At 43.9% G+C, this 26,953-nt stretch overlaps 2 protein-coding genes across 15 annotated transcripts in view; one reads left to right on the top strand and one right to left on the bottom strand.

The window, feature by feature from the left end:
• The window catches only part of LOC128887785 (band 7 protein AGAP004871-like), a 207,098-nt gene that overhangs the window by 22,197 nt on the left and 157,948 nt on the right, over positions 1–26,953 (bottom strand). For 4 of the 10 annotated variants that reach the window (XM_054144114.1, XM_054144110.1, XM_054144113.1 and 1 more), the window contains one exon: positions 10,905–11,105. The exons of the other annotated variants lie outside the window; for them this stretch is intronic. The gene's annotated coding sequence lies outside the window, so the exon portion shown is untranslated. The remainder of the gene's footprint in view (positions 1–10,904; positions 11,106–26,953) is intronic. 10 annotated transcript variants of the gene reach the window in all.
• Positions 1,794–26,297, top strand: LOC128887789 (LHFPL tetraspan subfamily member 6 protein-like). 5 transcript variants are annotated; one of them, XR_008460103.1, is made up of 5 exons: positions 1,794–2,535; positions 5,270–5,445; positions 10,005–10,103; positions 12,024–12,283; positions 24,038–26,297. XR_008460103.1 is itself a non-coding variant. In XM_054144124.1 (4 exons), the coding sequence occupies exons 1-4, from the start codon at positions 2,399–2,401 to the stop codon at positions 12,155–12,157; spliced, it is 546 nt and encodes a 181-aa protein (XP_054000099.1). In that variant the 5' UTR covers positions 1,794–2,398; the 3' UTR covers positions 12,158–16,351. The 5 variants fall into 5 exon arrangements, 2 of the variants coding, with proteins under 2 accessions (XP_054000099.1, XP_054000100.1); XR_008460102.1 differs by having other exon boundaries at positions 12,024–12,287; XR_008460101.1 differs by lacking the exon at positions 24,038–26,297 and adding an exon at positions 14,602–16,351 and having other exon boundaries at positions 12,024–12,287.

The raw sequence follows: 26,953 nt of genomic DNA, 5'->3' as shown, positions 1-26,953 counted from the left end.
TTGTCCTCGGAAGGCTATTGTAATAAAAGTCTAACCTGAGAGACACCTAAAAGACGACTTACGAGACACGTAAAAGGAGAAATTATCGCAAATAAAGTATTCCAGTTTGTTATTATATTTACTCGGAGTAAACATGGGTCGGTTAGATATTTGTTAACAAACGCTTGATATTCAATTAACGGTAATGATCGATAAATGCTATCGCTGCAGGTTACGCAAAATACGAAGTATCAGATAAAAATTGATTTCTGCTGACCAGTGTAATTGCGAGAACTCGCCGCGTTCGTTAAATATACGATCAGAGGCTCAGTTTTATCAATAACGTAACGCGATGAGCGAAATTGAAAAATTGTTACGGCAAGCTGGATAAAATCGACGCTCATCGGGAACAAGGTATTTCGTTGTTGCAAATTGAGCCTCGTGATACGATAAACAGAACATTCTGGTACAAAAGGAGATGTTGGTCTTAAGAGAGGAAGCCATGTTGGACGCATAAAAATCACAGCTTTATTCAATAATTTTTTCATAAAAAAACACTAACCTAATAATGACCTGTTTACTACAGTTTATCGTTCAACAAGAATTTTTATTTAGATTTCTATTTAGATTACAAGTCTTTAAATCCCCTTACAACGAAAAATATAGCGCGAGTAAATAAATCGTTCCGTGCTAAAGAAACCTGTTATTCGATGTTTTACGCTAATTTCGAAGTTGAATAAGTAATGGGATTGTATTCGATGCATCTCGAGTTTTATTTTGTCTTTCAAATCGTGTACCTCGGAGAGGCAAATGAAAAGATTAAATTACCGGGTTCTTTGGGGGAGAACGGCCATTAAAAGGATCACGGTAAACGGGCACGAAACAGTCGATGAATAATTTCGACGTCAAGGTTCGAGCAGGAGTGTCCCTTCGAAACGTATATCCTCCTCGAGTACCAGAATGCACGAGGAGGCTCTGAATGGCTTTGAAAATACTCGAGTACCGGGATGAATAAATGCATAAGTGAATTTACATTTGCTTCCATTTCGCTATCGCCCAGGAATGCTACGCGTGCACACTCCCCCCTCCTCTCAAGAAACACGCTCGGAACGGATTCGGTTTGTTTGAGAAGAAATCTTGCCACGGGGACGCTTAAGGGGAGTTTGTTTTCCTTTTCTTGGCGAATCGTGCCCGAGAAAACAATTTCGTGAGAATTTGCTTGGTTATTGTGTCAACCATTGGCCTGATCACAGTCCTGTCTAAATCGTGGCAAAGGTGAGACCTACGTTACACACTATGGAATTTCTTATAAACTCTTGTACAATGTGAGTGAGATCTTAATCTCAAATCCTTGGTTTCGGGCTCGTATTTATCATTTAATCGCCGACTCTTCCTAACTGTTTAGGTCGACAAGTAATGCTAAAACTAACAATTTAAAATTACTTAATTATTGTGGCAGAAAACTACGTCGATAAATTGATTGGCCCCTGGCTCTAATTTCAAAGATACAATATCGACAACTACGCACTACCCACGATAATTTTAATGCCAGCGAAGAGTTCTAATGCCAGTTGAAAGCGAGAACAGTTAGATTTCATTTTGAATTGGGAAAGCATAGAAGTCTATGCCCGTATCTCGTGTCATTAGCGCGATCATTATTCTTATTAAAATCGCTGGTTTTCGTCGCTGGTCGAGACTGCGGACGCTCTCGCTGTCCGCTGAAAGAGTAATCTACCCGGATATCCTGTCCGACTTTGAATCGTTTATTCCACTGCGAGGCAAAGTGGTACGAGTTCGCGGGGTAAGAAAGGCGTCGAAGAAACGGGCGGGCAACACCGCGGCGGGGAAACTTAATCTCTGGTGGAAGAAACTAGTTGGCACGGGATCAACGGTTTTCCTCGTGAATCGGGTTCTAATACAAAACCGTCGAGAATCGCGGCGTTACAAGAGCTAACCATCTCTCTCCCCGCTGCTTTGCAGTCCTCCGGGCCTGAGCGCCATTAGCTTCGAGTAAAATCCTCTCGAAAATGTACGCAGCGATGGGGAGCCACTCCGCGGGCGCGCGATTTTCGCGAAATTGAAGCGAGTGGTTTGTCTCTGCTTTCGATCGACTTTGCGTTTAATTGGCCGTCGAAAAGTTGACTCGTTGCCGCGGCAATCGGGACGCGAAACCGTAGACGCGATGAAATCGTTTCACTGACGAAATTAGCGCACTCCAGGACGATGTTTAACCTTCGCTCTGGGTCCTCGTGAAAATCGGTTCTCAAACGGCAAAACTTTCTCTCTCTCTCTCTCTCTCTCTCTCTCTCTCTCTCTCTCTCTCTCTTTTTCTGGTGTGCATGCGCGCACTAGCTTTTATTCCCACCTTAACCCCCTTCGCGGCTCTGTGCTACGTTTCGTGCTCGTTTCACGTGGCCGTATGTGTTTTGCATTTCAGGGACGACTGCTGGGAAAAGCGGACGCGTACTTTAGTTCCTTTCGGCGCTGCAACTATCCACGAATAAAGGCGCCGAACGCTGCACCAGAAATAGTTTACGAGTGCGCCAGGTACTCCAGGTACGTACGAGCCACGAAATGAGAACAAATGAGAATTGCACGTCTTCCCTATTTAACAATAAAAGTAGAAGGAGAAGAATAACCCTCCCCTTCCGACTCGTTTTCTAACCGTGCTTGCCACCACCGCGCGAAAAACCAAGTTTTCTTCGTGTTCGACTGTATCTGCCGCATTTTCACTCGTAGATCCTCCTCGACAAGAAACGCTCTAGAAAAGTTTGGGAATACGCCGAGCGTTACTTGTTCCGCGACTCTGTGAAATAAACTTTCCGCGACCGTTTACGGAGCACCCCGCGTAATACACGCTCGTTTATAGACACGCTCCCCCTTCCGAAAGTAAAGATAAGAGCATCATATTTTCGAAACACGAAGTTTGTCGGCCGACGATTACCGAGCTTCGTTTATTTTGTTTTTTTATTACTTTTGAACTGTAGAGCAGAAATTCTCCGACACTTCGAAACTACCCTCTATACCAGCATTTTCATTCATAACGAGCCACTTCCCGACGAAACGAGGCCAGTAAAACTTAAACGAGGCCGTATCCAGGAGACAAGAAGTTCGCGAACTCCCGTTTGTCGATAGTTTTTCATTTCGACAGCTCGAATTACGATCTCTCATTCGCCGGGGAACGCGTTTCGAACCCGATGCTTTTATGCAAATTAGTCCAAGCCGATGGCAAAATTTATTCGAGTAGTATTTATCTGTTCCGTCGTTTCGTACACTTCGCTGTTCATGAGGGGTTTAATTGAGTGTACATTGACGCTTTTAGACAAAATTTGACGGGAATTTCGACGTTGTCGGAGATTCGAAAAAGTGCAGAAAGAGCAACCAACGGAAGTGCGTGCAAAATGAAACCGGGAATACCGGAAAAAGTCGAAACGGCGCCGAAGCTCTTTGGAACCGAATATGAACATTTTTTCGAGTAGTCGAGGTTGTCCTGGCTCGTGGGAAATTTGATCGAGGATAGAATTGTATTCAAATAACAGACAATCAATAGAATACTCTGTGTATTTAAACCAGTTAACTTCAAAAAATTTCTGTGATGAATTCTAACGAATTTAAAGTATATACTCGAATAGTTGCCCAGACAATCAAGGAATATAAATATCAGAATGTATTCAAAAGTAAAAAAGTAATTTTCACTAGACAAATAAAGCTTCAAAGGCTGCTCTAGTTATCTTTTGCTCGTTTCCGGCGTAGACCAGTTTCACGGAAGACATGAAAGCGATCCGCGATCCGGAAACGGTACACTATTCCAACGGGTGTGTATCGAACTATCGTAATTTGTTTTAACGCCGGCGAATCACGAAACGAATTCGAACCGTGAACTCCGAACACTCATAAATACTTGACAAGCTCCACTAGAGAATCGAATTCGAGAGCAACCGATCTCTATCGTGATTTCAAGCCTGGCTTTTCGCACGGTCGAATTTTTTCATTGTGAATCCTCTCGCGCTTCGTTAGGAATAAATCGAAAAAGGAAGGAAGTCGTCTCGCAAGCAGTTTCTTTTCTGATAATTTAACTAAAACAGTAAATGACTCTATTTGGCAATTCGTGCTACTTATTCTCATTGAAGTATATTGATATCGAAAGAGCTTATATTTATCGAATAGCTGAAACGTTAAAGTAACTATAGGTTCAGGATGGCTCTCTAATTTGATATATACTCGATCGACACGCGTATCGCAGTCCAAGATGCTAACAAAATTATTTTGTTGAGTAAGACGTCGAAGGTAAAGCGGAATTCTTCCTGATGGAATTCGTTAACCGTAATCGGAACGCGTTGGTTTCTCCGCACGCTGAAACTTCTCGGTCAAAGCTCGTTGATTAAAGCTGGTACACAGTTTCCGCGATTACGGTGCGCTTTTTCGTTTAGTGTTTACATTTCATCGGTAAAGCCGTGCGCGTTTCAGATCGTTCCATTTAACTGGAACGCTCACGTTCAGCTGGATCTAATGAAATGTAAAACAAAGAACATCGCCAGTTGGGGTGGTCTTCGTCTTACAGATTCATTCGTCGTTGTTCGAATCACTATGAACATTCCTGTAAATTCAAGGACAATAGTAAATCGAGGACACTGGAGTCGCTCTTTCGTCGTTCGTCACGCGAAAGGGATTTTGTGCAGTTAGACACTCTAAAGAAAAGAAATTTATAAATTTCATGGATCACCGTACATTTCATAGATTTGACGAAGGTCACGAATTTCACAGATTTCGAGGATTCATAGATCTCATGTATTAGGTGGCCTGGAAAGTAATGTCGTTTTTGGAATTTTAAATAATTGTTTATCATTCATTAGTTCATTGATTTTTATCGATCTGGCATTGAAAATTTGCACACCAGATGGCGAAAGGATGTCGATAACGAGGGCGATTATATAATCGATTATAAATAGAATATTAAAATTTATAATATAATATTAGAATAATAGATTTCTAAAATATTTGTTTGAATTTAATGTTAAAGAAACGACATTATTTTCCAGTCTACCTAATATTTTATTATGAATTTCATGAGGTTTCATACAGCTCGTGTATTTGACATAGTTCATGGATTCCATAGATTTTAGGAAATTTCACGCATTGTAGACGTGATACAGAATTTTGATGCTCTATACCCAACAACAACGATCGATCGACGATTATCGCGCACGAATTTAATTTGAAATTGGATTTCCTTCCGAACAATGAGCGTTAAACAACCCCTTTATTCAATGGATGCGATATTTGATTTCAGTTTCTGGGACATACCGAGTGCCTGGTGGCAGGCGAGCACCGTGACGATGGGAATCGGTATCGCGATCGCGGTGATCGGCGCGCTGACTCTTCTGGCCGCTGCCTTGAGCTTTCTGCCTCACATACTGAAGACACCCAAGTACACGAGAATTCTGGGTGCCTTGCAACTGCTGGCTGGTAAGTGTCCTTCGATCTTTACGTTATTAGAGCTTTCATCTATCGCTGGTCGAGTAAATCGTACTCTGTATGGATTTATAAGAAGATTATATTTAGAAGATTTACTTTAAAGTTAGCCTGTGTGGATTACGCGTGGGTTAAGGTTCTCGAAACGCCTCTTACCTTCTGATATTTGAATCTCAAATATTGTTTAAATTATTACGCGAAACCACCCAAGATTATATATCATTATCTTTAAGATTTCAAGTTCTGTCGGCTTGCAAAAGCTCATTTTAATAGTCCTGGGTCTATTAACCCTTTGCATTCGAGAGGCGACTCTCAGTCACCATTAGGTTTCACACAGCAAATCTACAATACCTAATGTTTCTTTAGGTTTAAGTTCTTTGGAGCTCGACGTATCAATATAATGATTGTTGTTGAGGTAAAGGTGACCTTGTTCTAAAATCTCGATAGCTTAGAACTCATAGCAATAGAATGTTATGAAACATCTCGAGTTGCTTGGTAGATACCAGAAAAAAAGGCCTCGAGTGCAAAGTCCATCTTCTTGAAAATCACAGACCTCCCGAAGACCGAGTCGCATGTCTGACCAATACTGACCGCTTTGCGGTCTTACACTTCCTTCCTTTTCTTTCACTCCCTGTTCTTTCCTACGTTCGACTCGAGCCAAATGTAAACACAGAATAGAAACCTCCCGACTGGATAAATGCAATGTTTGGGTACCGATTTTCTTGCATTTATCCACTCTTTACTGTATTCCCTTATTCTATAAGATACCGTATCAGTTTCTACGGAGATTCCTCTATTTGAATTCTCCCACCAATACTCGCGACGTTCGCAAAGGAAGACATTCCCCAAGGAATTAGGAAAGCGTCGGAAGTTTCAGCCTTGTTGCTGCCGGGCGAAAAATCGGGGCCAAGAACCTCTCGGGGAACGCAAAGTCGTCTTAAGATTCACCGGCGAACTCGACCTATAATTAATGCGGCGCGTAATAAGCTCCAGAGCGTAACGATTGCGCTACACTCGCGATAAAGTTTACACGAGCTCATCACGATGGACTCTGGAACGGGCTTTCTTAACGGGTTACACGCCAAGTTCCGTAATAAGTTCGACATCGGGTACCCGGTACATAATAGACTTCGTAATAAGTTTCGCAGGACTTGGCGATAGGTTCGAAGGATATTTTACGTGTAGGCTGTCGGAGAGACTCAACGGGTTAGACGGATTTCTCGTGGAAAGCGATGAATAATAAATTCAGAGACCGATGAGCCTGCAACGAGCATCGCGCTTGGAGGAGAGCTTCACAATCGATCTACCGTCTATCTTTTATGGCGAAGGAAGAAACGTAGGTTAATGTTGGTAATTTTTTTTTTTCTTTTTGATGTAGAATATTTAAATCGTCAGAAAAGAACTTCGTGACGTGTTGTATACTGGGATGATTGGAAACAAGGGGCATTCGATATGGAATAATAAAGGATACGAAATGATATCGATCGCCATAGATGATCTCGCAACAAGTTTATTCGATCGAACAGTCGAATCTTCAAAATTTCAATCGAATTTAACCCTTTGCGCTCGAGGTCTTTTTTTCTGGTATCTACCAAGCAACTCGAGATGTTTCTTAGCATTCTATTGCCATGAATTCTAAGCTATCTAGATTGGAGAATAAGGTCACCTTTACCTCGCCGACAATCATTTTATCGACACTTCGAGCTCGAAAGAAATTAAACCTAAAGGAAACCTAGTGGTGACTAAGAGTCACCTCGCGAGTGCAAAGGGTTAATATACAACTCGTTCATGTCTGACCATTTCTCGCCAATTCTACTTACGGAGATTTGCTGCGCGAAACCTAATGGTGACACAGAGTCACCTTTCGAGTGCAAAGGGTTAATTCTATGGCTACAGTGAAATTCCACTACTTTTAATTTCCACGCAACTGTGAAACTTTTTTCCCCCTGTACATTTGAAAATTTGCGCCCCAGTAAAAGTAGTAACTTGATATCCACGGTGGCTCGTTACATCCGTTGGAAGGCATCTGTCGTCGCGGATGGCGGGTCTTAAATTCCGGGGACGATTTAAAATAAATTTTTCAGCGAAACCGCGGGGTACGGACTACAGCGAATTTTAAGCGTCTTGCCGGCTTTCCCTATTCCCCGAGCACAGTTTAATCCCGCGGTATTATCTTTTCGTGGCAGTATCGTTTCCGAAGACGGGATAACATTTTACCGTTTGCAAAGTTTCATGGAAAGCGATTCAACGTGGATCGACAAAAGGAGAGAAAGAGAGATAGAGTGATTGAGGGGGGGGGGAGGAAGGGACACAGCAACGTCTAGACGGAGAGATACGAAACGGTAACAGGAACGAACGTTTAGTGTTTGCAAAGTAATGGAGAGACGCGCTTCCCAAGGAGAGCTACACAACGAACGGTCCACAAAGAAAAGGATATTACTCGAATATCATTCTTCTTTCAAGCGTTGACACGTTCCATTTTCTCGTTCGTCGCCCGTTTTCCCCGGAGTTGGCGCTTTTAAATTGGCTTCTCACCGACACGTCGTTGACCCCGCGCTGTTACATGTTAATCCGTCAAAACCTCGTGTAACTCTGAAATTACTTTGTAACGCGAAGTAACGTATACGTTGAAACACTAAGCAACAGGTATCGATCTGTGCTTAAGAGATCATTAATTATTTTTGACGGGAAATTGCAACGCGGATGAAATCGTAATCTTCGACCGTGAGATACGTCCGAATTTATAGTAGAAGTTCGTGTTTATCTTTTACACGAAACCATGATTACAACATTTCGAAATGCGTTCTTTTACCTTCGGGTCAATTCGAGACACTGTCAGAACTGTTTCGATCACTCCAAGAATCGAATTCGGGACTAACGCAGGACGAAATTGAAAACGAGCAAAACTTTTGGCCGGTGTGTTTGTGTAATTATCACATTATGACGTAAATTTGTAACGCGCCGAAATATATTACCTTCCTGGTTGCGAACGCGCATCAGACTCCTCGAAATTAGATTTCACTGGGCAATGAATCAACTGTTGCACTTCCGAACCCGAAAGTCGACCACATACCGTAATATCATAGGAACTTTGAAAATACACGCGATAAATGATATTATTCTACTACGGTGGGGCTTCGTTACTCGGAACTCTGTCATCCCAAAAACACTCTACTACGCGAATGTTCTATTATTAGGAGATTTCATTAGCCTCTGTCGCATATATAATGGCATTTGCAATTACTTAACTACTACCAGTAATCCAATTACTTTTTAATAACTACTTACAACTGCTCAGAAAGTAGTTCAAAAAACCTAAAATTAATTAAAAGGTAATAATTATAACTACTTTTAGGTATTTTCAATTACTTTGGATTTGGAATACCTTTTAATTACTTTCTGGGTAGTTACAAGTAACTATTAAAAAGTAATCGAATTACTCACTAATTAAGAATAAGAATAAATATTCTTATTCTATTTTCTAATTCAAAAGTATTTATTTCAAATTGTAGTCGATACAAAAGTAATTAGTACTTTACAGCTCTGGTAGAAACAACCTGGTGAACGTAGTCCAGTAACGCCTGGCAATCGGTTTTCCGGCCACTGTTGGTCGTGCACGGACTGCTTGGCGGTCCAATCAGCGGCAAAAGGAACATCTCCGTCGGGCAATCGTGTTCATTCGGTTGCAAATCGATTCCCGCGGTCTCAGTCATTTTTATTCAATCGTAACTCTTCCGCCGCGGAAGCAATTGTCGTCGCGTTATTGGGAAAACGATGCTTCGTATTTCTCGCTTGCGCTCTGTCTTTCGAACAAACAATTTGTATCGCCCCTTTTACGTTCATCAATTGAAAAATGCTCCTACCTTATCATGACTGGAACACTTTATTTACACCCACAGAGTTTGTTTGTTACACTCTTGAAAATTAACCCTTTGCACTCGATGCCTTTTTTTTCTGGTATCTATCAGCAATTCGAGATGCAGTCTATTGTCACGAATGCTAAGCTTAGATTGACTTCGAAAATAAGATCTCTAATTTGACATTCGAGCACTTCGAGTTCCAAAGAAAGGAAACCTAGTGGTGACTGAGAGTCACCTCTCGATTGCAAAGGGTTAAGTGTAGCCTTCTTTAACCCTAGAAACTTTGTTTTTGGATATCTTCCGAATTCCAAATTGGAAGCATACAAAATTACACATTCTTATCCTCAACGTTCCAAGCTCTGTCGCTCTGGAGAAAGTTCCTTTAAACAACGACGTATCTATCAAAGAAATTTCTCGTCGAATCGAATATAGACACCCCCGGGAACGCAGTGATCGAGAGGGGGAAAGCTCGAGGAAAATCACGCGGTTGACCACGGATTCCAAAGTCGATTGGCCAGGTTCGCGTGAACCCGAACGAGGCTGAGATTAAGGGGTTGATTCCGTGGGGGTATCGGAGACGCGAGGAATGCACGGCATTCCAACGATCTGCCGATGGATTAACCCGACTGCCGATAGAACGAGGCGAGATTTAACCCACGACGATGTAACCGTGGTGCCGTTTTCTCGTTACAGCAGTGATGATATCCGGCGGCCTGGTGATGTATCCCGTAGGGTGGGACAACCGGGAGGTGCGGCAGTCTTGCGGGAAGGGTGCTAACGTATACAATCTCGGTGAGTAACGCTCTGAGCGTGGATTTAACGATCCGCACCAGCCATCAGGGCTCCCGATCCTTCGTATTACTTGGAGAATTCTTGCCACGCATCGATCGACAATTTTCCGTTCGTCCAAATTGAAATTAACCCTTCTGTTCGTTATCGTTAACACTTATCCCAAAGGCGCCCATTCGTAGACTTCTCAGATCCAGTATCGTTGACTGTCTACGATATTCAATTTGAGGAAATGGATAAGGCTTGTTGGAGAAGTAATTCAAGGATTCTTGAATTATGTTGGATTAAGGGATCAGGGACGCCATCTACTTGTTTTATGATTTATTGTCAATTTTTATTAACCTCTGAAAGTTTCATGACATTTCGTTCACTAGAAGCCAAGATACACACATTTAAGTGACAGTGTCAACATCATTCCAATCACGGACATAAGAAAGTCATTTGATGCACTTTTTAAACGTGCAAATCGTTATGTTTCGGCTAAGGAAGAATATTTTGAATAAACAAGATAGTTACGTCAAGATTTTCTAATTAGTTCTGTTATTTTTGCAGCCATTCCGGCTAGTTATGGAACAGAGGGTGTAGACTTTAATTTATCGACACTTTCGCTTTTCTATTTTATTTGTACTCAAGCCCTTAAACTGAGATCACTGCAAAGTCAACGTCTCGAAAGCAACCACCCGCAATGAACTCTGCACAGTGCCGTTCCTAACGCATACACGTGCGTGTAAAAAATACCTGTTAGTCTCCATAACGCGCGTAAACACGTCGCGCAAGGAAGAGTCGGCGCCCGCGTTACGTTACCTCGGAATTAATTCTCAAAGAAGACCTCGTTTCAGACTCGTTTCACCGTCCGGTCTTCCTCAAACGGCGAACATCGTTGAATAAACGTTGATTCCATACGAGCCGCGTTTTTGCCCGCGATCCAATGCCCGCTCGAGTTACTCCCTCGTCTCTGGTTGAACGTTATGGGCGGCGATGGTGTCGTTAAGCGAGATTCTCGTCCTGACGATGCATAGAAAAAGTCTAGATTACTCTCACAAATGTAACGTCGTTCTTGGAAGTTTCCACATTTCGGTGGAAGCCTGCGACGCCGCGTTGGGGACATTTCGTCGAGCACCCGCCCGACCCGCGCCCATTTCAAGACCTTGCGTAACCTGTCGAGACTTATGGCGGCTGTAACTTGGCGAAACTACGCGTCTGCGACCAGTAATTCTTGATTTCACCGCGATTCAGACGAGCCGGTTCGTCGACCGCGTTCGAGTCGTTCTGCCACCCGTGGTCTCGTTTGCCGCGTGGATTTATGCTAACGAAAGGTACGCTCGTTGGAGGACGAATAGAACAACCCTCGTAACACTTTTCACGCGGTCGTTGTAAGATTTTGTAAGATTTTATCGGAAGCGTCGTCGACTTCCTCTCAATTCTCGGTAAATCGAAGGCACTCTTTTTCGGGATGTTTAGTCGCACCCTAGCTAATTTTATTTTGGGTGGATAGATATATTTGTTTGTTTAGGCATCGGTATCGTCGGATAGTCTGCTTGAAAAAGGAAATTTTCTGGGAGTAGGAGCGATTAATCGCATGACCAAAACGAGGTAGTTCCTTGAATGCGTTTATTAAATGATAAATCGACCATTCGTCGAGTATTTGACGAATTTGACCAGTTTCTAACACTGCGATAGAAAATCAAAAGGTAGTGCCTTCCCTACAGTTTAAGTATATCGTTCCCAGTCGTCTCAGTTCGCCACAAATTTCCCTCAACAAAGAAAAAATATCGTCAAGGGTAAAGCCTGCCTCTAGATACGGACAAGTAGAATTGCCCTCAGCGACTGATAGTATTCTACTACTACCCCGGACGAAAATCCATCAGCGTGAAGCGACCGATGTGCCCGCAGATGTTGACATGGACGCGTTGATTGTTCCAGGAAAGTGTTCCGTGTCCTGGTCGAGCCACCTGCTGGTCAGCTCCGTGGCGTTGCTGATGCTGTGCTTCGGGCTGAGCTTCTGCACCCCGCGACACAAGCCGTCCAACCCGCACACGGATCCGCTGCGCATTTGACAATCGAGATACTCGCAGTCGATCCACGCTTATGCCTCGCCGAAGACGACCACCCTGTCGTTCGTGACGGTCTGTTGATCGTGAACCGGGACGTCATCGTCGTCGCGATCGAGCCTCTTCGTTCATGTGGGTATGCTCTGAGTCGACTGTCTGTCCGTCTGTCTGTTCAAATGTAAGCGTGTCTCCGTATTCGTGCCGTGTACATAGCTCAACGCACGATCACTGCTATGTACGTACCTATAGATGAACGTTTTACGTGTGTAGCGTAGCATTAACTCGAACAGGAAAGTTTCGACGACGTCGTTGGACGTCGCGTCGCCGCGAAACGCGCGGTTCGACCGGGCAACGAGTTCTTCGTTACTTTCAGGGGTCACAGACGTAACGATTCATGAAGTTGGAAAGAAAGTCCTTAGGGAAATTCGCGCACTTTATTCCTAACGTAACTCCAGCCTTTGCTGAGAATATCCTGTGACGGGGAAACGTGGTCGAGGAAGACGTTGGCGTGGATGATTAGTTACAGACCAGATACCAATTACGGACTAGTTAATTAAATGTAAGAAGTGTGCTCGAAAATAATGCTATTCGCGACGGGCGCATCGTTCAACAGGTTGTAGAACTCTCTACACTCCACGTTTACCTATCGTACCACCCATGTGCGAACCGTTTCGTAGAACTATAAAAAATCGCTACGTCTGTGACCCTCTTTTCGTGACATTTCACGGAACTTCTCGATCCCTTTCTTCCAAGAATCCCAAGAAACCTAATCGATATGTCTACGTACATTTACTTCCGGACGTTCGAAGCACCGCGACGCAGGGCTTTTCATTCCACCTCGCGACGAGGTGAGAACGTCTCAGGCTGCGAGAAAGGACATGACGTTTAGCGGTGGTCGTTCCAGCGAATGTGGAAACTTTCCCATTCGTGGTTCTTAACCCTTTCGCGACGACACCGTTAGCAGCTGCGTCATCATTGCACGGGGATGTGGGCACTAAACGGCTGACAGGCAAAGTTTCTCTGGCTTCTAGGAAAAGAGTACTCTAGACACCCTTAATTGAAGGTTACACATTTTCTGCCAGAAGTATTAAGTGCAATCGATTCGAATTTGCTTGAATGAGAACTGAGAGTGTTACAGGAGTTACTTAAAAAAGTAGATGAGAAGGAAAAATTCCTAGCGCGCGAAATCTAATTATCCTTCTGTCTGTCAAGGGATAGTTGAGAAATTTTCCAGGCAGCCTGGGTTAGATCTAGATTAGGCCCTCCGTCGCGAAAGGGTTGAAAACACTGGGATTCTCTAAAGTCGTCTACAGGGTGCGCAGAATTTTCCTAAATTTTTTTTTGAACGTATAATTCAAAAGGTTTCCTAATTTTTGTGTTTATTTTTAGATAGCTTTGTAACACAATTATCATCACAATTCTACTCAACTGAATTAGATTAATAGAGGCGCAGCGTACGTACCGCATTAAAAACACGAACAAACAGGAACATTCCGTGCATGCTGTACTACGAAATCGTATTCCTGGCATCTCCATCGATCCCTAGCGAAGGGAATTCGACGGAACCGAAGTCGTACGCTACCGAACCCTAGATAGGGTTCAATTTCCTAATCCTAATCCACGGCAGCGTCGTTGCGCGCGAAAACTCGGTACGTCGGACTCGAAATCGTTTCGCGTTACGAGTTTAAGGGACCTCGTCGCGGGTAGATTAAATTACGCGTAGGCGTTCGTGTTCCTCGAAATGTTCGCGGGACGCGATTAATCACCATCGGGGAAATTGAGCTCTCATGCTTGGCAGAACGTACGATCTAAAACTAATTCGACGCGCAGGGAAACCAGCACGTACGCTTGCGTTCCCCCAGACTTTATAGCACGATTCTGGATTTGGGTGATCGGGTGATAAACTTTTGAATTTCGGGAAGAAATTTTACATATTTATCGAAGAAAAGAAAAGTAGGACACGGAGATCAGTTTCCTGAAGAGAATAGGGACTTGAATCATATTGATTCATCTCATCGTTTTCTTGGGAAAGTGTTGTTTAAAGAAAGAAGAAATTGTTTATTTATAAAAGTGTTAGAATGCTCCCTTAAAATTAGGGGTTGTGGCTCGTCTGGGCGATCGAATGAGTCGTTTCCTTAAACCCATACTTTGAGGGAGCCACTAGTCATTTAAAATACAATGTTAGGGAAACGATTCGTCGAGGTTTATATTTCTCCCATTCTCCGCTTCTGTTTCTATTTCCCATTAATTCACGTGTCTCCCTTCTGGTGTCTCGCACGATTCACGACCCCGGCATTAAATACTTGCTGCAGTTATGCGCGTATTCGAAGCGGTAACTATTTCCCCAGTCGGAGTCCACCACGTTTTGGCCGTTCTCTCGGGCTTCTACTTCTCATTTTGCGGTCGGCGCTTTCCGTTGGAGATTCACGTTTGTGTCTCTGCGTTTCCAGGTTCGCTTTCCTCCGCTGCGGTTACTTTCGGGCGCGTTTGAGAGGAGTACGCGCGCATATACCATCGGCTGTGGTTCATAATTCCGTTCGATGATTCTAACGATGGCCTCTGGCGAACCTTTCTATCCGGGAGAGCTTGCTTCGAATACCTTTGGTGGTTTTTTCGATGAAATGGGGTAAATTCTTGTTATATATGGCAGGCGTATGGTGAATAGTTTTGGAAATGTGTTTCTAGTCCTCGTGGAATGGTAGATATGGGATTGAAAGTCCAGTCAGTTTCAGAAACATTCATATCCTCTGTGTCTATCGAATGAAGCTTAAACGATGATTTTGATATTTCCAAATAAACGTTTCATTATAAACAAGTACGCTGGCTGTATCTCTGGATTATTTTAAAATTAACAAAAATGCTCGTCGCTGTAGCATTTGATCGCTGAAGAGATTGAAATATTTAACAAAAATACACAGATAAACTCGTTCCCTCTCTAAAGCGTATAATTGGCTCCGGGATAATCTAGAAATACATTTCCTGTTAATTGTATCGATCCGGAATTAAACATATATTTCTGGGATAGAAGAAGAGAAGAATTCTCATTTGTTCGCGTTGAAACGTTTTAATTTCCATTCGGAACGGGGATTTTCTGGTTTTCTGTGACGCCCAAACACGGTATTGCGCGCCATCGATTCACCCCTTTCCGTTCTTTTGCGGTCGTCGCTGGAACAGTGTGTTCGGGACGCGGATCGAAACTCTTTGCCACTCTTTGCGTAGTCAAAGCGCAGTTGCACGTAAAGTGAAAAGTTCCAGGTCCCTGCAGTCTTTTACACGGAAGATTCCCCGCTACTTCCGAACGATCGCACCGAGACTCGCAGGTATAACAGAGACCACGAACGCAAGAATTTATCGTGCCATGATTCTACTAGACGCGATGCAACTAGGGTTTCCACGCGTGGGCCGCTAGAACAGAATAAACGTCTCGTAAGGAAACGTCTCGTAAGGAAAGAGTTGCGAGTGGTGTAATATACAAGGGTAGGTGTATTGCCTCGCTTTATAGGTAACAATTTTTGTTAGTCACCATACGTTGAAGGTTTTATTTGTTTAAAAGAAAACGTAGCTTATTACAACGAAGTGTAGGTGCCATATTTGCAGGGCATATTTGGAAATCGTGATACTATTCGAACACCACTCCACGTTGAATATATGCAAACGTATTTCAAATTTTAGCTACTCTACCATACAAATTAATATCACATCGCTCCTGCCACGTGGCATGTGAAATTTTGAATTCGTTATTCCTACAAAACTAACCCAAATAGCAGCCCATTTTTAAACCAAACTCTTCGTGTTTTTCAACGCAAAGTAACGTTGGTAAAACAGAATAGAAATTCGAGTGAAAACATCGGGTTTGCTCAGGTTCCGTGGGCTCAGATGCCGTGTGCCAGCGATTCCTAATTAAGAGAGCGCCGCGATTGGTCGCAATTAAAATTACACGCGCAGGTCGGACACGAATAATGGCGCGAAGGAATTGAGGACATCGATCCTCCGTTCTGCGAACGGGGAACGATTCGTGAAGGCACTCTCCCATTGTTCCGGATTAAATTCGCGTTGGCGGAGCCAGTCGAGAGGACCGCGAGGTTCGTTCTGGCTCCACGCACCGTCGATTCCTCGCGGATGCACGTTCGGCCGGCTCGATCCGATTTCGATTGCGCCCACGCAACGTCAGGTCGATCGTGGTTCGTCGAACTTTGTCGATGCACCGCCCGGAACGAACTAAAATCAAAATTGGCCTCTGAAACGACGAGCGAGAAAAATCATTTTTCATCTAATGGTCAAACTAAAATTCGAAGCTAGCTCTTCTTTGGTTATTGAGCTCTTTTAGACCAAGAAGACCCTTAAACTATCTCCAGTAAATGCTTCAAATTTAATACGTCGACAATCGACGAAAGGTCATCTTCGACAATTTTCTTGCACTTCCACGTTTTCCATCCTTCCTGTGCTCACCTTCTCTCCCTCGATTTCCTGGAAAATCATGCTCTACACACGCGTGACCTACTTTTACTCCGCAATCGTCCCTGCTCATTTTTATTCCACGTTCAATCGGACCCATTGTCCCCGACGCGATTATACTCGCTGCTGGATCGCGTCGTTGACGTCGAGAAGAATCCCTATTAATCGCTCTAATAGCCAATGAAGAGTCTAGCATATAAAAAATGGTGAAAAAAGAGGTGCAGGCTCTCGCGTCGGACTCGCGGAGCGTGCGATGCGAGCTCAATGGAAGATCTGTCGCGTCGCGGGCGTTCTCGATCGCGGCAAAAACAACGCCGCCATTGAAAACGTCATAAAATCGCTAAAAGCCGCGGACCCTTTTTGTGCCCGCCTTTCACCTCTCTTTCGTTCCCGTTCCGTGCCCGCGTTTAGTCCCCCGTCCCCGTCCGCCCCTTTTTACGCCCGAGGAAACTGAATTTTCCAGCCACGCGCCGCGAGACGAAAAACGTAATTGTAGAACCGAGTTCGTTAAGCCGCGCGTGGATTAATTGCGTCGCGATCCGGCCTCCGCGCCTCTGCACGTCGGCGAACGATTTTTTCGCGATTTAGTACGAATTCAGACCTCGCGAAACCCCTCGAGGCAGAGAGGACGTCGAAAAGTGATCACTTTCGACGTTCCACCGAGTGCCGAAGGATTTTTCTCTAGGATTAAGGATAAGAGTCGCTCTAGGATTTCCGATAGAAAATTGCATGGAGCTTATCCAATCTTTGGTTTCGAATGAAAGACGACGATGGAAAAGGGAGACGAAGCGTCCACGATAACGAAGACGATAGTCATATTTTGGTATTATGAAACAATGAAGCCTTGGAGCCTCTTTTAGAATATCCTTATAGGAAAAATGCTTAGAATCGGTGTTCTTTTTAACCCTTTGCACTCGGGAGATGACTCTCAATCACCATTAGGTTTCACGCAGCAAATCTATCAGCGATAATGTTTACTTAGGTTTAATTTCTTTGGAATTCAAAGTATAATATAATGAGTACAATAAAACGATTGTCGGTGAGGTAAAGGTGACATGATTGTCAAATCTCGATGGCTTAGCATTTGTGGCACTAGAATGCTAAGAAAGCACCCCGAGTAGATACTAAAAAGTGGCCTTGGGTGCAAAGGGTTAATATACTCAAAAAGCTTTACCATTCCACGCTTTCTATTAACTATAATTAAAGTCACCACGCCAGTCAAAGCATCGTCCCTCTTCCCGTTTCCTTCGCGAGGGTTTCCCTCCAACGTCACTCCTCGTCACCCTTCATGTTCTTGGTAACGTTCAGGGAACCTCGAGGATCGAAGGTCTGCGAAAGTTCCCGGTCGGAGGAAGCGCGACGACGTCGAGATTTACCGTGGGAGATTTAAGGAACCGGTGTAGAAGCGTCACGGTGTGAAACAATCGAACAAAGTACTCGACTGTGCGTCTCCGAACCTAGTCGGTAACGTTCTTCCGTTTTTCTATACGCCATCATGGTTAGGTGTTCTCCCCCGGAGACATACTTTATGCCTCGTTCCATCCTCCTCCGACCCGCGTCCCGCGTGCAAGAGCCCTGGCGAGAATTATTACGCTCGACTTCCCGTTTTTAACGTTCATCCGTTCCTGGGGCTCGCTGGTTCCTTCCAACCGATCCTGGAAAATATTTTCCCAGCCATAGAACACCAATGGGGAATCGATCGATCGACAGCTCGACCGGAGAGCTGTCCATTCGCAGGATACGAAGCAAAAAAGTTCTTTTGTAAATTTCGTCTTGTACTCGCGAAGCTGTTTCCCCTATTTTTTAACTTTTTCGACGGTCGAATATTGAGAGGTAGCGTTCCTATTGGCAGAAATTTCACCCTCCCGAGGATATTCATTTTTCGAGGGGCTCTCCGCGTTCTCCCATAAGCAACAAAAAAATTACAACGCTCTCCGGGTATGGATTCGCGTGGACTACGGTTTGCTTTATATATCTCGGCCCTGGTGGATTGGAAAGTCACGAAACATTCCGTGGGTTGCTTTAAGACGAAAATACAAATATTAACGTCTAATATGCGTGAGCGTTTATTTATAGGCTTTTTAATTTCGATGTTCCTGGATTTTATTAATTGTGACGTTGCTTGTCTACTCGTCGTTAGGGGCTTTACTGTTGGTCTATTTAGGGACAGTGTACAACTAAAAACAGAATTTTCTGCAATTAGTATATATTAATCTAGGCTAATATTGACTTCTACCGTGCATTCCTGCGAATGAGATACATAAAAGGCTCGTCAAGTGTTGATATATCTTTTAATTGTATCCACAAGTTAATATTAAGTTACATTAACATATATATTAACCCCTCGGAGGTCACACGTCCTGGAAATAACGCGACCGGTCACAGGGGGTCCCAATGACCCCATATTTAAAGCCATATTTAAACGATTGCCGCGTTGCCAGTATCGTTCCGGAACGACTCATAAAAATTCAGGATATTAGTTTGAACCTTTCAAAATTAGAATATCATGGCAAAAAATGTTTATCAAATTTTCAAAATGGCAAAAAAAAAAATCAGCAAGGAGGCAATGCGTAAAAACAAATCATAACTCTGAAACAACAATCATAATTTTTAATATATTTTCCTAAAATTAATAACTTATAGTAATTCTAGCTTAAAGTTGCGCGTGGGGCCATTTTGATCCCGAGTGACAGCGATGGGTTAACGTGGAAAATTCTTTTTTAATGTAGGAATCTAATGACTTTAAAACGTATTACAGTTTGACAACGAATTATTCATTGTCTGACTTTTACAACTGTCTCGACCGAACTGAACTCCGAATTATTATAATAACCAATCACACCGCGTTCCCACGCAACCGTTGCATACACGGATACACTCACACACTTACCCTCATATTATATATCACACTCCTACATAAGTAAACTCTTCTTCAAATTCTTCCTAAATGGGTCGATATTTAAAGTATCAAATTAAAGAAATATTCCTGTGCATATCAATGAGTTCCATCACGCACTCTGATTTCCATTACACCTCGCCCGAACCGTTCCTCTCACCCACACCTGCCAACTTTACCCTATCCAGAAGAGTTCCACCCTCCGACGCCCCAACGTTCGAGCGCGGGCAAGTACCAGGAACGATCCAAACGAGGAAAAGTTTCGCCGCGGGCAGATGGTCCGAGTCGACGCGAGGAACTACGTCGCCGTCCGTTTCTCCCATCGACGGTTTCGCGAGGTCGACGTGTTTGCCAAGAGATTCCAGCGTGTCGCGACATCCCCTCGACGGTAAGAAAAACGGACGGAGATGAAAGTAGCCCGAGCACGAATTCCCGAGCGTCGGTTATCGGGAAAAGTCGGATGAAAGAAAAGTTGGGAAACTCGTTCCCTTCTGTGTTTCCAGGCGGAAAGTTCGCGAGATCAGCGACGCCTATCGTTGTTCGCGCGACTCCCAGATCGAGTTCCCGTCGATTTTGATGGTGTCTTACCTGTTGCAACCTTGGGGAGGTGCAAAAACAAGGGGAAAGTTCGTACGAACTTGTTCTGGTCGCGGGGATTGCGCTACGAGCATTGGATACACTGCAAGGGTGGTAGCGGGAGAGTCAAAGTAAAAAGATCGGTATCTTTAGAGTGGGGGAGTATCTATAGTCGGTACTTTCAGGGCGCATAGCTCTTCTTCTGATCTTGAACAAGGCAATGCGAGTCTAGTGGCTAGATGGTCGAGTGCTTTGCTCCCTCGTTTCTTCCAAGTCTCTTATCGCGTCACCGCTTTAAGATTGGAACTCAGTTTGTTTTGATCACGATTTTCACTCGACTTGATTTTTAATTCCTCTCACAGTCGATTCAAACGATCTCCTTATTCCGCTCGTTTTCAAGCTCGATGAACTTACTTTTCAGACCTCGAGTCAACGGTAGCTACGACACCCGTCTCGGTACACGATTCTTGCACAGTTAGTCAACGCAGGTCGTGGGTCTACCAGCGATAAGTTACGGTGCTTTCTCTGAGTGGGCCAAAGTTTGAGAAGCCTTGTAGCTGTCGTAAACAGTTTGGAGGATGTTCTGGCAACTGTTGCAGGCGATAGGAAGACGAGATAACACAAAATTATAACCCGAGCCACGGTTTTCCCACGATTTCGAGATTCTCGCTGAGGTAAAGAGCTTTCTTTTCGTAGACGGTTCGGTCTAATTCGAATTCTCGATTCTCTTTCGGCGACTAGATCGGTCGCGTCGATTAAACACTCTTCCTCGTTTGGATACCAACCGACTTTTGAGAACAAGGAGAAATCGATGAGAGGTAAACACGAGGGAAACACTGGAAACGCCGCAGAACTTTCGTGCTATTGATATTGTTGAAGTTCCTTTTGCGAGTAAAGTAAAATTCAGGGGGTTGTGTTTGGAGAAAGTTTGGGGAGAAGATCAATATTTCGAGCGTCAGGGGTCTGAAAACAAGCGGCATCGAGGTTCCATAGATGGATATATAAAAGCTACGAAATTTTTAGAGAAAATGATATTTATTTTAATGGGAAAGAATGCTTCAAAGTTAAAATGGGAAAGTTCCAAGCTTTATGCTGGAGCCAATAGACTGTTGGATCGCTACAGGAATCATACATGTTTCCCAAATAGCAGACATTTGTTCAACCCTGTCACACTCGATGGAATAATAATATTCCTTATTGCACGTAGCACTAGATCGAAATACGCTGACACAGGGTACACCCACGTTCACGAGTTTCTTCCATTGTTTTCGGGAGCTCGGAATCCTTTCCTCCGATAATTCCTAGCGGGACGTTCGATAGGAAAATCGACTTTGCGTCGGTTACGATGGCGTCTTACCTGTTGCCGTCGTTTCCGCGCTCCCCCGTCGATGTCTACTCGCGCATTTTTCCGTTTTTCCGCGAGGGCTCGCGGTAGAATTTGTAACGAGCTTGCGAGGAAGACGTCTGAAAGAATCGTGTTTGGAATTTCTGTCGGATACACCCCCGCCTTCGTTTTTCCGCTTCGCGTGACGCGTCACGCGTAACGCGCCCACGTCGGGGAGGAACAAAACCTCCCAGGAATATACGTACGTCGACGAACGAATGAAACGCAATTTCGGAATAGTTCCCCTTTCCGAGAAGATTAAATTTTCCTCCGTTCGTATTATGGAGTCGAGCGTGGTTCGCCTCGCGTCCCGAGAAAGCTGACTGGTTAACATTCAGCTCCTAATGCTCGTCTACGTTTACCTGGTTTGACGTGCCGCGAAGAACGGAAGCTGCGAAATGGAGAGGACGAAAATGAGATTCCTAATTTATTTTTCGAAAGCGATATTTTTGATATTTTTGATTCCTTGCGCGGCTCTCAGCGCCGTGTACGTCGTAGATTAACTTAGGAAGAGGTATTCGAGATATCAAAATGATGGTCGAAGGTTGGGTGAATATGTCGTTTATATCCTGTTTCTTTTTTAACGTAGAGTATGTTTTACCGGAGGTTCTCCGCGACAAAATGTGACTCGAAAGTGTAATGAAAAGTGAAACACGCTGGGTGACTTCATCGCTTCCTCTGGCGTCGCTGAATGATATTGGTGCCAGGCAAGTTTTAACGCACTTAAAGCCATACATAGAATATTCTATGGCTTTAAGTGCGTTAAAAACGCTCGATTTTTATAAACAGCATCGTTAACGCATTCTACCTCTTTGCGCTCGAGGCATATTTCTATAGAATAAAATCCATTCCACTTTTATAATGAATTTCTGTAAAACCAAAAACTCTGGTATAAGTAAAATTGAAATTGTACGTTCAAAAAATTACTTTTAAATTACATATGTCGCCCTAGAGGTGCCACTCGAGCGCAAAGGGCTAGAATCCTCCTTGCATCACCTCGAACGAATATATTCTAAAGAAAATACGCCCGAAATTTCAGCAAAAATTTATCCTTCAAAAATGAGTATTTCGCTAGAACCACAGTAAATTCGTTATTCCAAGTCGATATACATTTCTCCATTAATTTATATTCCTTCGTCCAATCTCGCTGAAGAACGTTGACAGACGCTCAGACAGAAAAAGGGAGGAATCACAGACGTGACCTTGAATGCGCTCTAACGATTCGCGGAGTAATTAAAAGGAGGTTGGGAGTCTTTCTGACAGAGGGGTGGGAAAGCCCTCGAAGCGATGTCCAATTAGATCGTTCGAGCGCGAATCGAAGGAGACGTCGAAGTCGTGTACGATGAACAGGGAGGGGTTGTTGACTCGACGATTGCAAGGATGAAAGCACGATTGGCTCTGCTCGAACAATCATTCTGTAGGCGTTGGGTTGTGTTTAAGAGTTTTAATGATCAGGTATGAATAAGAAGTGCTTGGATGAGCCGGTCTTGGTCGCACCTTGACGTTGTTTATCATAAATAGATTGCGGATGTTTATGCACTTATGCCAAATAAAATGAGTCAACTACATGTTACACCGTTTAGAAGACAATACATACTTTCGTTTAAATTTCATTTAAATTTCTTTTTCCGCGTCTATAAAAATATGAGAACGCATAGACACCTGCAGTCTAATTATAAACGTGTTAAATTTATTAATTTAGCTCGAATCTCGAAGTAGACGGTCGAGGAAAGTTTCAAAGCTGAAACTAGAACGTCGACGCTGCCGTGGCGTGGAATGGCTCGACGTGCCGAGCGATGCTCGTCGTTATAACGCGAATCGCAAAAAAAAGAATCGCTCTGTATAATAAATAACAATAATGGCGCACGGTCAGCCCGAGGAAAAATAAATTCTGTTTGACGTACCGGGCCGTGCGATCGTTTTCATCGCCGTTAGCGAAATTCCCCGATGTTTTTCCGGGACGAACGTTTCGATTTTTCGAGCGGTCGCGGATTTTGGCGACTGGAAACGGACATCGTCGTATCACTGGCCACGCTGGCTTAGAATTTTTCGGGATACAATTAACCGTGCGAGTGGAGACGGTTGTTGCGTTATTCCTAAGGTGCGTGCTCGCGCAGATACGCACAAGTTCCCGTAGACTAACTCGTCTTTGCGTAACCGAGCGACGACGATTCGCACAGCGTGCTCGCATTGATCAATCGTCGCTCGCGCGACTCTTCACCGATTGTACATAATATACATATAGTACGTAAATATTCGACGTGGCGTAAATGTTACGTATTATTATATTTTATAATAAAACTGGAGTAAACGAAGACCTTCGAAGCGCTACGATCGTCGAACCTACCCCTGACATCCCTAAAGATGGTCGTACGTTATATATTCTTATCAAGACTTATTTTTCCTTTGTTAACGTCAAATTATTCGATTTGTTTCAGGTTCGTCTCAATTTAACTACCCATAAATCCTTCGATGAGTGCTAATTTCACGTCATGATTTTATTTTTGAATAACATCAATATAAATGCCGTTTTTTTTTTTTTTTGTAACTTTAAGGTAAGTTTTCTTATTCACAGATTTTGAGGACGACTCCAACGGAAAAGTCAGACCGTAAGCGCGAAGTCTTCGTTACCACAGAAAATGAACTCGAGTACGTAAGCATCAACGCATAATATTTTTCAATCGTCATACATTACTCCAAAAAAAAAAATTCTATCCGCAGTTCGCAGACACCTGCGGACATCGCACTGGCTCCGTAACGCGTCGCCGGTGGCGTCGGCTTCGCGGTTCATATCTCGAATTAATTAATTACCAACGCTAAGTCTGCGGGTCTCGATGGCCAGGAAATTCGGTTCAGCGATCGAGTCGAATCGAGGCGCGATCAATGCGTCACTCGCGCAGGAAACAAAAGGCACTCGATTCGGGTCAGGTGAAATTAATTGGCTAACCGTGCTCCGTGGTCGTTGCCATCGTCGAAACGCGCGATTCCCACGGAAGCCACTAGTTTTCCATTTATCCTGTCCATTGCCTTCGAAATTCGTCGCGGAAGGCCTCCCATTCAACGCTCCTCCGTCCTCGATCAGGAGTAACTATTGTTTCCCAGGATCGAGGTCGTCGTCCTCCCATTTTTCCTATCTTTTTTTCTTTCCTTGGAGGCGGTCGATCGCAATCTATTTTCGATGACCCTTTCGTTCTCAGGCACTCCTTCTCGCAGGACCTAGAACTAGTCGCAATTTTGTGTTGTTTGTATTGATTAGCAGTTGATAGTTCAGTACGTTGTTTTGTAGGTAGTTGTCGTAAACAGGGTGCTAAATGTAAAGTACTTCGGTGTGGAAACTAAAATTGCTGGGGTCAACGCGTACTTGTTGTATGATACATACAAGTTTAGCTTCGTAATTAAATTTATGGGTCGATCAAATTTATGTACGACAAAGGGAAACGTTTCTGTTTAAGTTGGTAGGCAAGTTCAGCTGGAATAGGGGCAGTAGAATGGGATTGTACCCGGCCAGACATTCAAACTATAATATTCAGCTTCGTAATTAGAAGGGGGGGGGGGGGGAACGACCTAATTTATGAACAGAATTAAGTCTCTGCTACGATCATTGTTTTTAAGAAAATCGCGGTGAAAAATTTAGAGTTTCGTCGTAGAGGAGTTCGGAGTACATCATCAAATCGTCTTGGTAGTTTTCATGTTATTGTATCTTCATTTGATTTTCATCGTTTTTAGTAACATACTCGAATGGGCTTGAGAATTTCGAACAGATTATACCAACCACGTACCACGGTGGAATCAGAAAAGCCGCTGGTTTCCCTTTTAGCTCGGCCATTGGCTTCGGAAGATTCGTCGCGAAGGGCGTTGAATGCCTTCGATCGAGAGCAACTATTGTTTCCCCGGATCGAGGCCATTCGTCCCATTCCTGTGATTTTTTTTCCTCTCTCTCTCTCTACCCTCCGCTCCACCCCTCGCCGCTCCCTGGAAGCGCGTTTAATTGGAATCTGTTTTCGGCGCCCCGTTGAATGGACAGAGCAAACAACCGCGGACAAACGAACGCGTTTCGCGCGAAACGAATGTTCCCGGTGACGGATCGATTCTTCGAGTCCCGAGGAAAAATCCGAGGCGAGAATAGGGATCGGCTTTTAACGCTTTCGTTGAATCGCGAGGCGAGATTCGAGAGCCCCCGCGGCCGAACCACTCGAGGGAGATAGACTGTAAAGTTGAGATTTTCCCTCGAGTTACCTCGGAACGGACTCTCGGCGGTTTCAAAGAAAATCTCTTCCCATCGCTCTTCCCCAGCTTTCTTTGTGAATACCGGAACACTCGGAGAGTATCCTCAAAGAAAAGGGCTTTGTCCTTGTCGATCCTCGGACGTATCCAGTGTCCTCGCCGGCGATTCGTTCTCGCGGCCAGTTTCCGTTAATGCTTTCCGCTACATTTCTTCATATCAAGCGCCACATTCTACATTCCACCCTTCTCGCCCCCATCTTCCATTTAATTCGGGGAACTTTACGCCATTCTGCGCGAGAGGGGGACCGGAAGACGTCAGGTAAGTGGACTGGATCCGTGGTTGAAAGCGTTCGCGTGTGTATCTCTCGCACGATTTCGAACTTTCTTCCTTTCGAGATTTCATAAATTTTGTTACACGAAAGGAAAGTGGTACGATAGAGACGAGAATCGCGAAGAAATGGCATATGACGTGGAACGCGGTATGCACTCGACTACCAAGTAAATTGCAAAAATTATTTGAATTATTTTCCTAGCATTCTCTAGGCAGGAATCTTTCGTAGATAATTTTGATCGCGTTCGCTCGTGTCGATCAAGTATCAGAATGCAGTATTTTTTTTTTTTCGTGTAATTTACTTTTGAGAAATTGTCTCGAAGAACTAATAACATTCCCCATGATAGGATAAGTATATTCACGTTGAGAATATTCGTACGTTTTCAAATCGATATACCGGGTCCACCAGCCAAATTTGAAGTTGGATGTAACTACAAATTTAACCACACGCGATGGAAAGTAACATTATTATCCATTTTTATCGGTACAAAGCACCGAAAATGATCAGTTCAACTCAAATCCTCTCCCTGGAGGATCCCCTGGATGTTGATCTAATAAAAAAATTGTATCGATTGAATTTCGTTGGTAATTGGTACACGCGACCATGTCGGTTCGGCCACGTGGAAACACACAGCCTCGAAACCAGTCCCCTAATTATCGTACTGCACGACGAACCTAATTGTTAATTGGGGCGGTCAGAGTGTTCGGTGAGCTCGACGCTGCATCCAGTTAATACTCGGAGAGCCAGTGACTATTTTACTTATGTCGTTTCGAAATGAAGATAACCCTTACGACGAGAAAATATTGCCAGAAGCTTTGCGTAGAACACAATTATTGCTAGAGGCGCAAGTTGACGTAAGAAACCCTTGCGAAAATTCAAATTCTCTTAGGTTCCACGCAAAACGACCGGAAATATTTGTTTGTTAACCACTGACA

The sequence above is a fragment of the Hylaeus anthracinus genome, unplaced genomic scaffold (assembly GCF_026225885.1).
Source record: "Hylaeus anthracinus isolate JK02 unplaced genomic scaffold, UHH_iyHylAnth1.0_haploid 11989, whole genome shotgun sequence".
Classification (NCBI taxonomy): domain Eukaryota; kingdom Metazoa; phylum Arthropoda; class Insecta; order Hymenoptera; family Colletidae; genus Hylaeus; species Hylaeus anthracinus.
The sequence above is the reverse complement of the archived record's forward strand: the minus strand, read 5'-3'. Positions and strand labels throughout refer to the sequence as shown.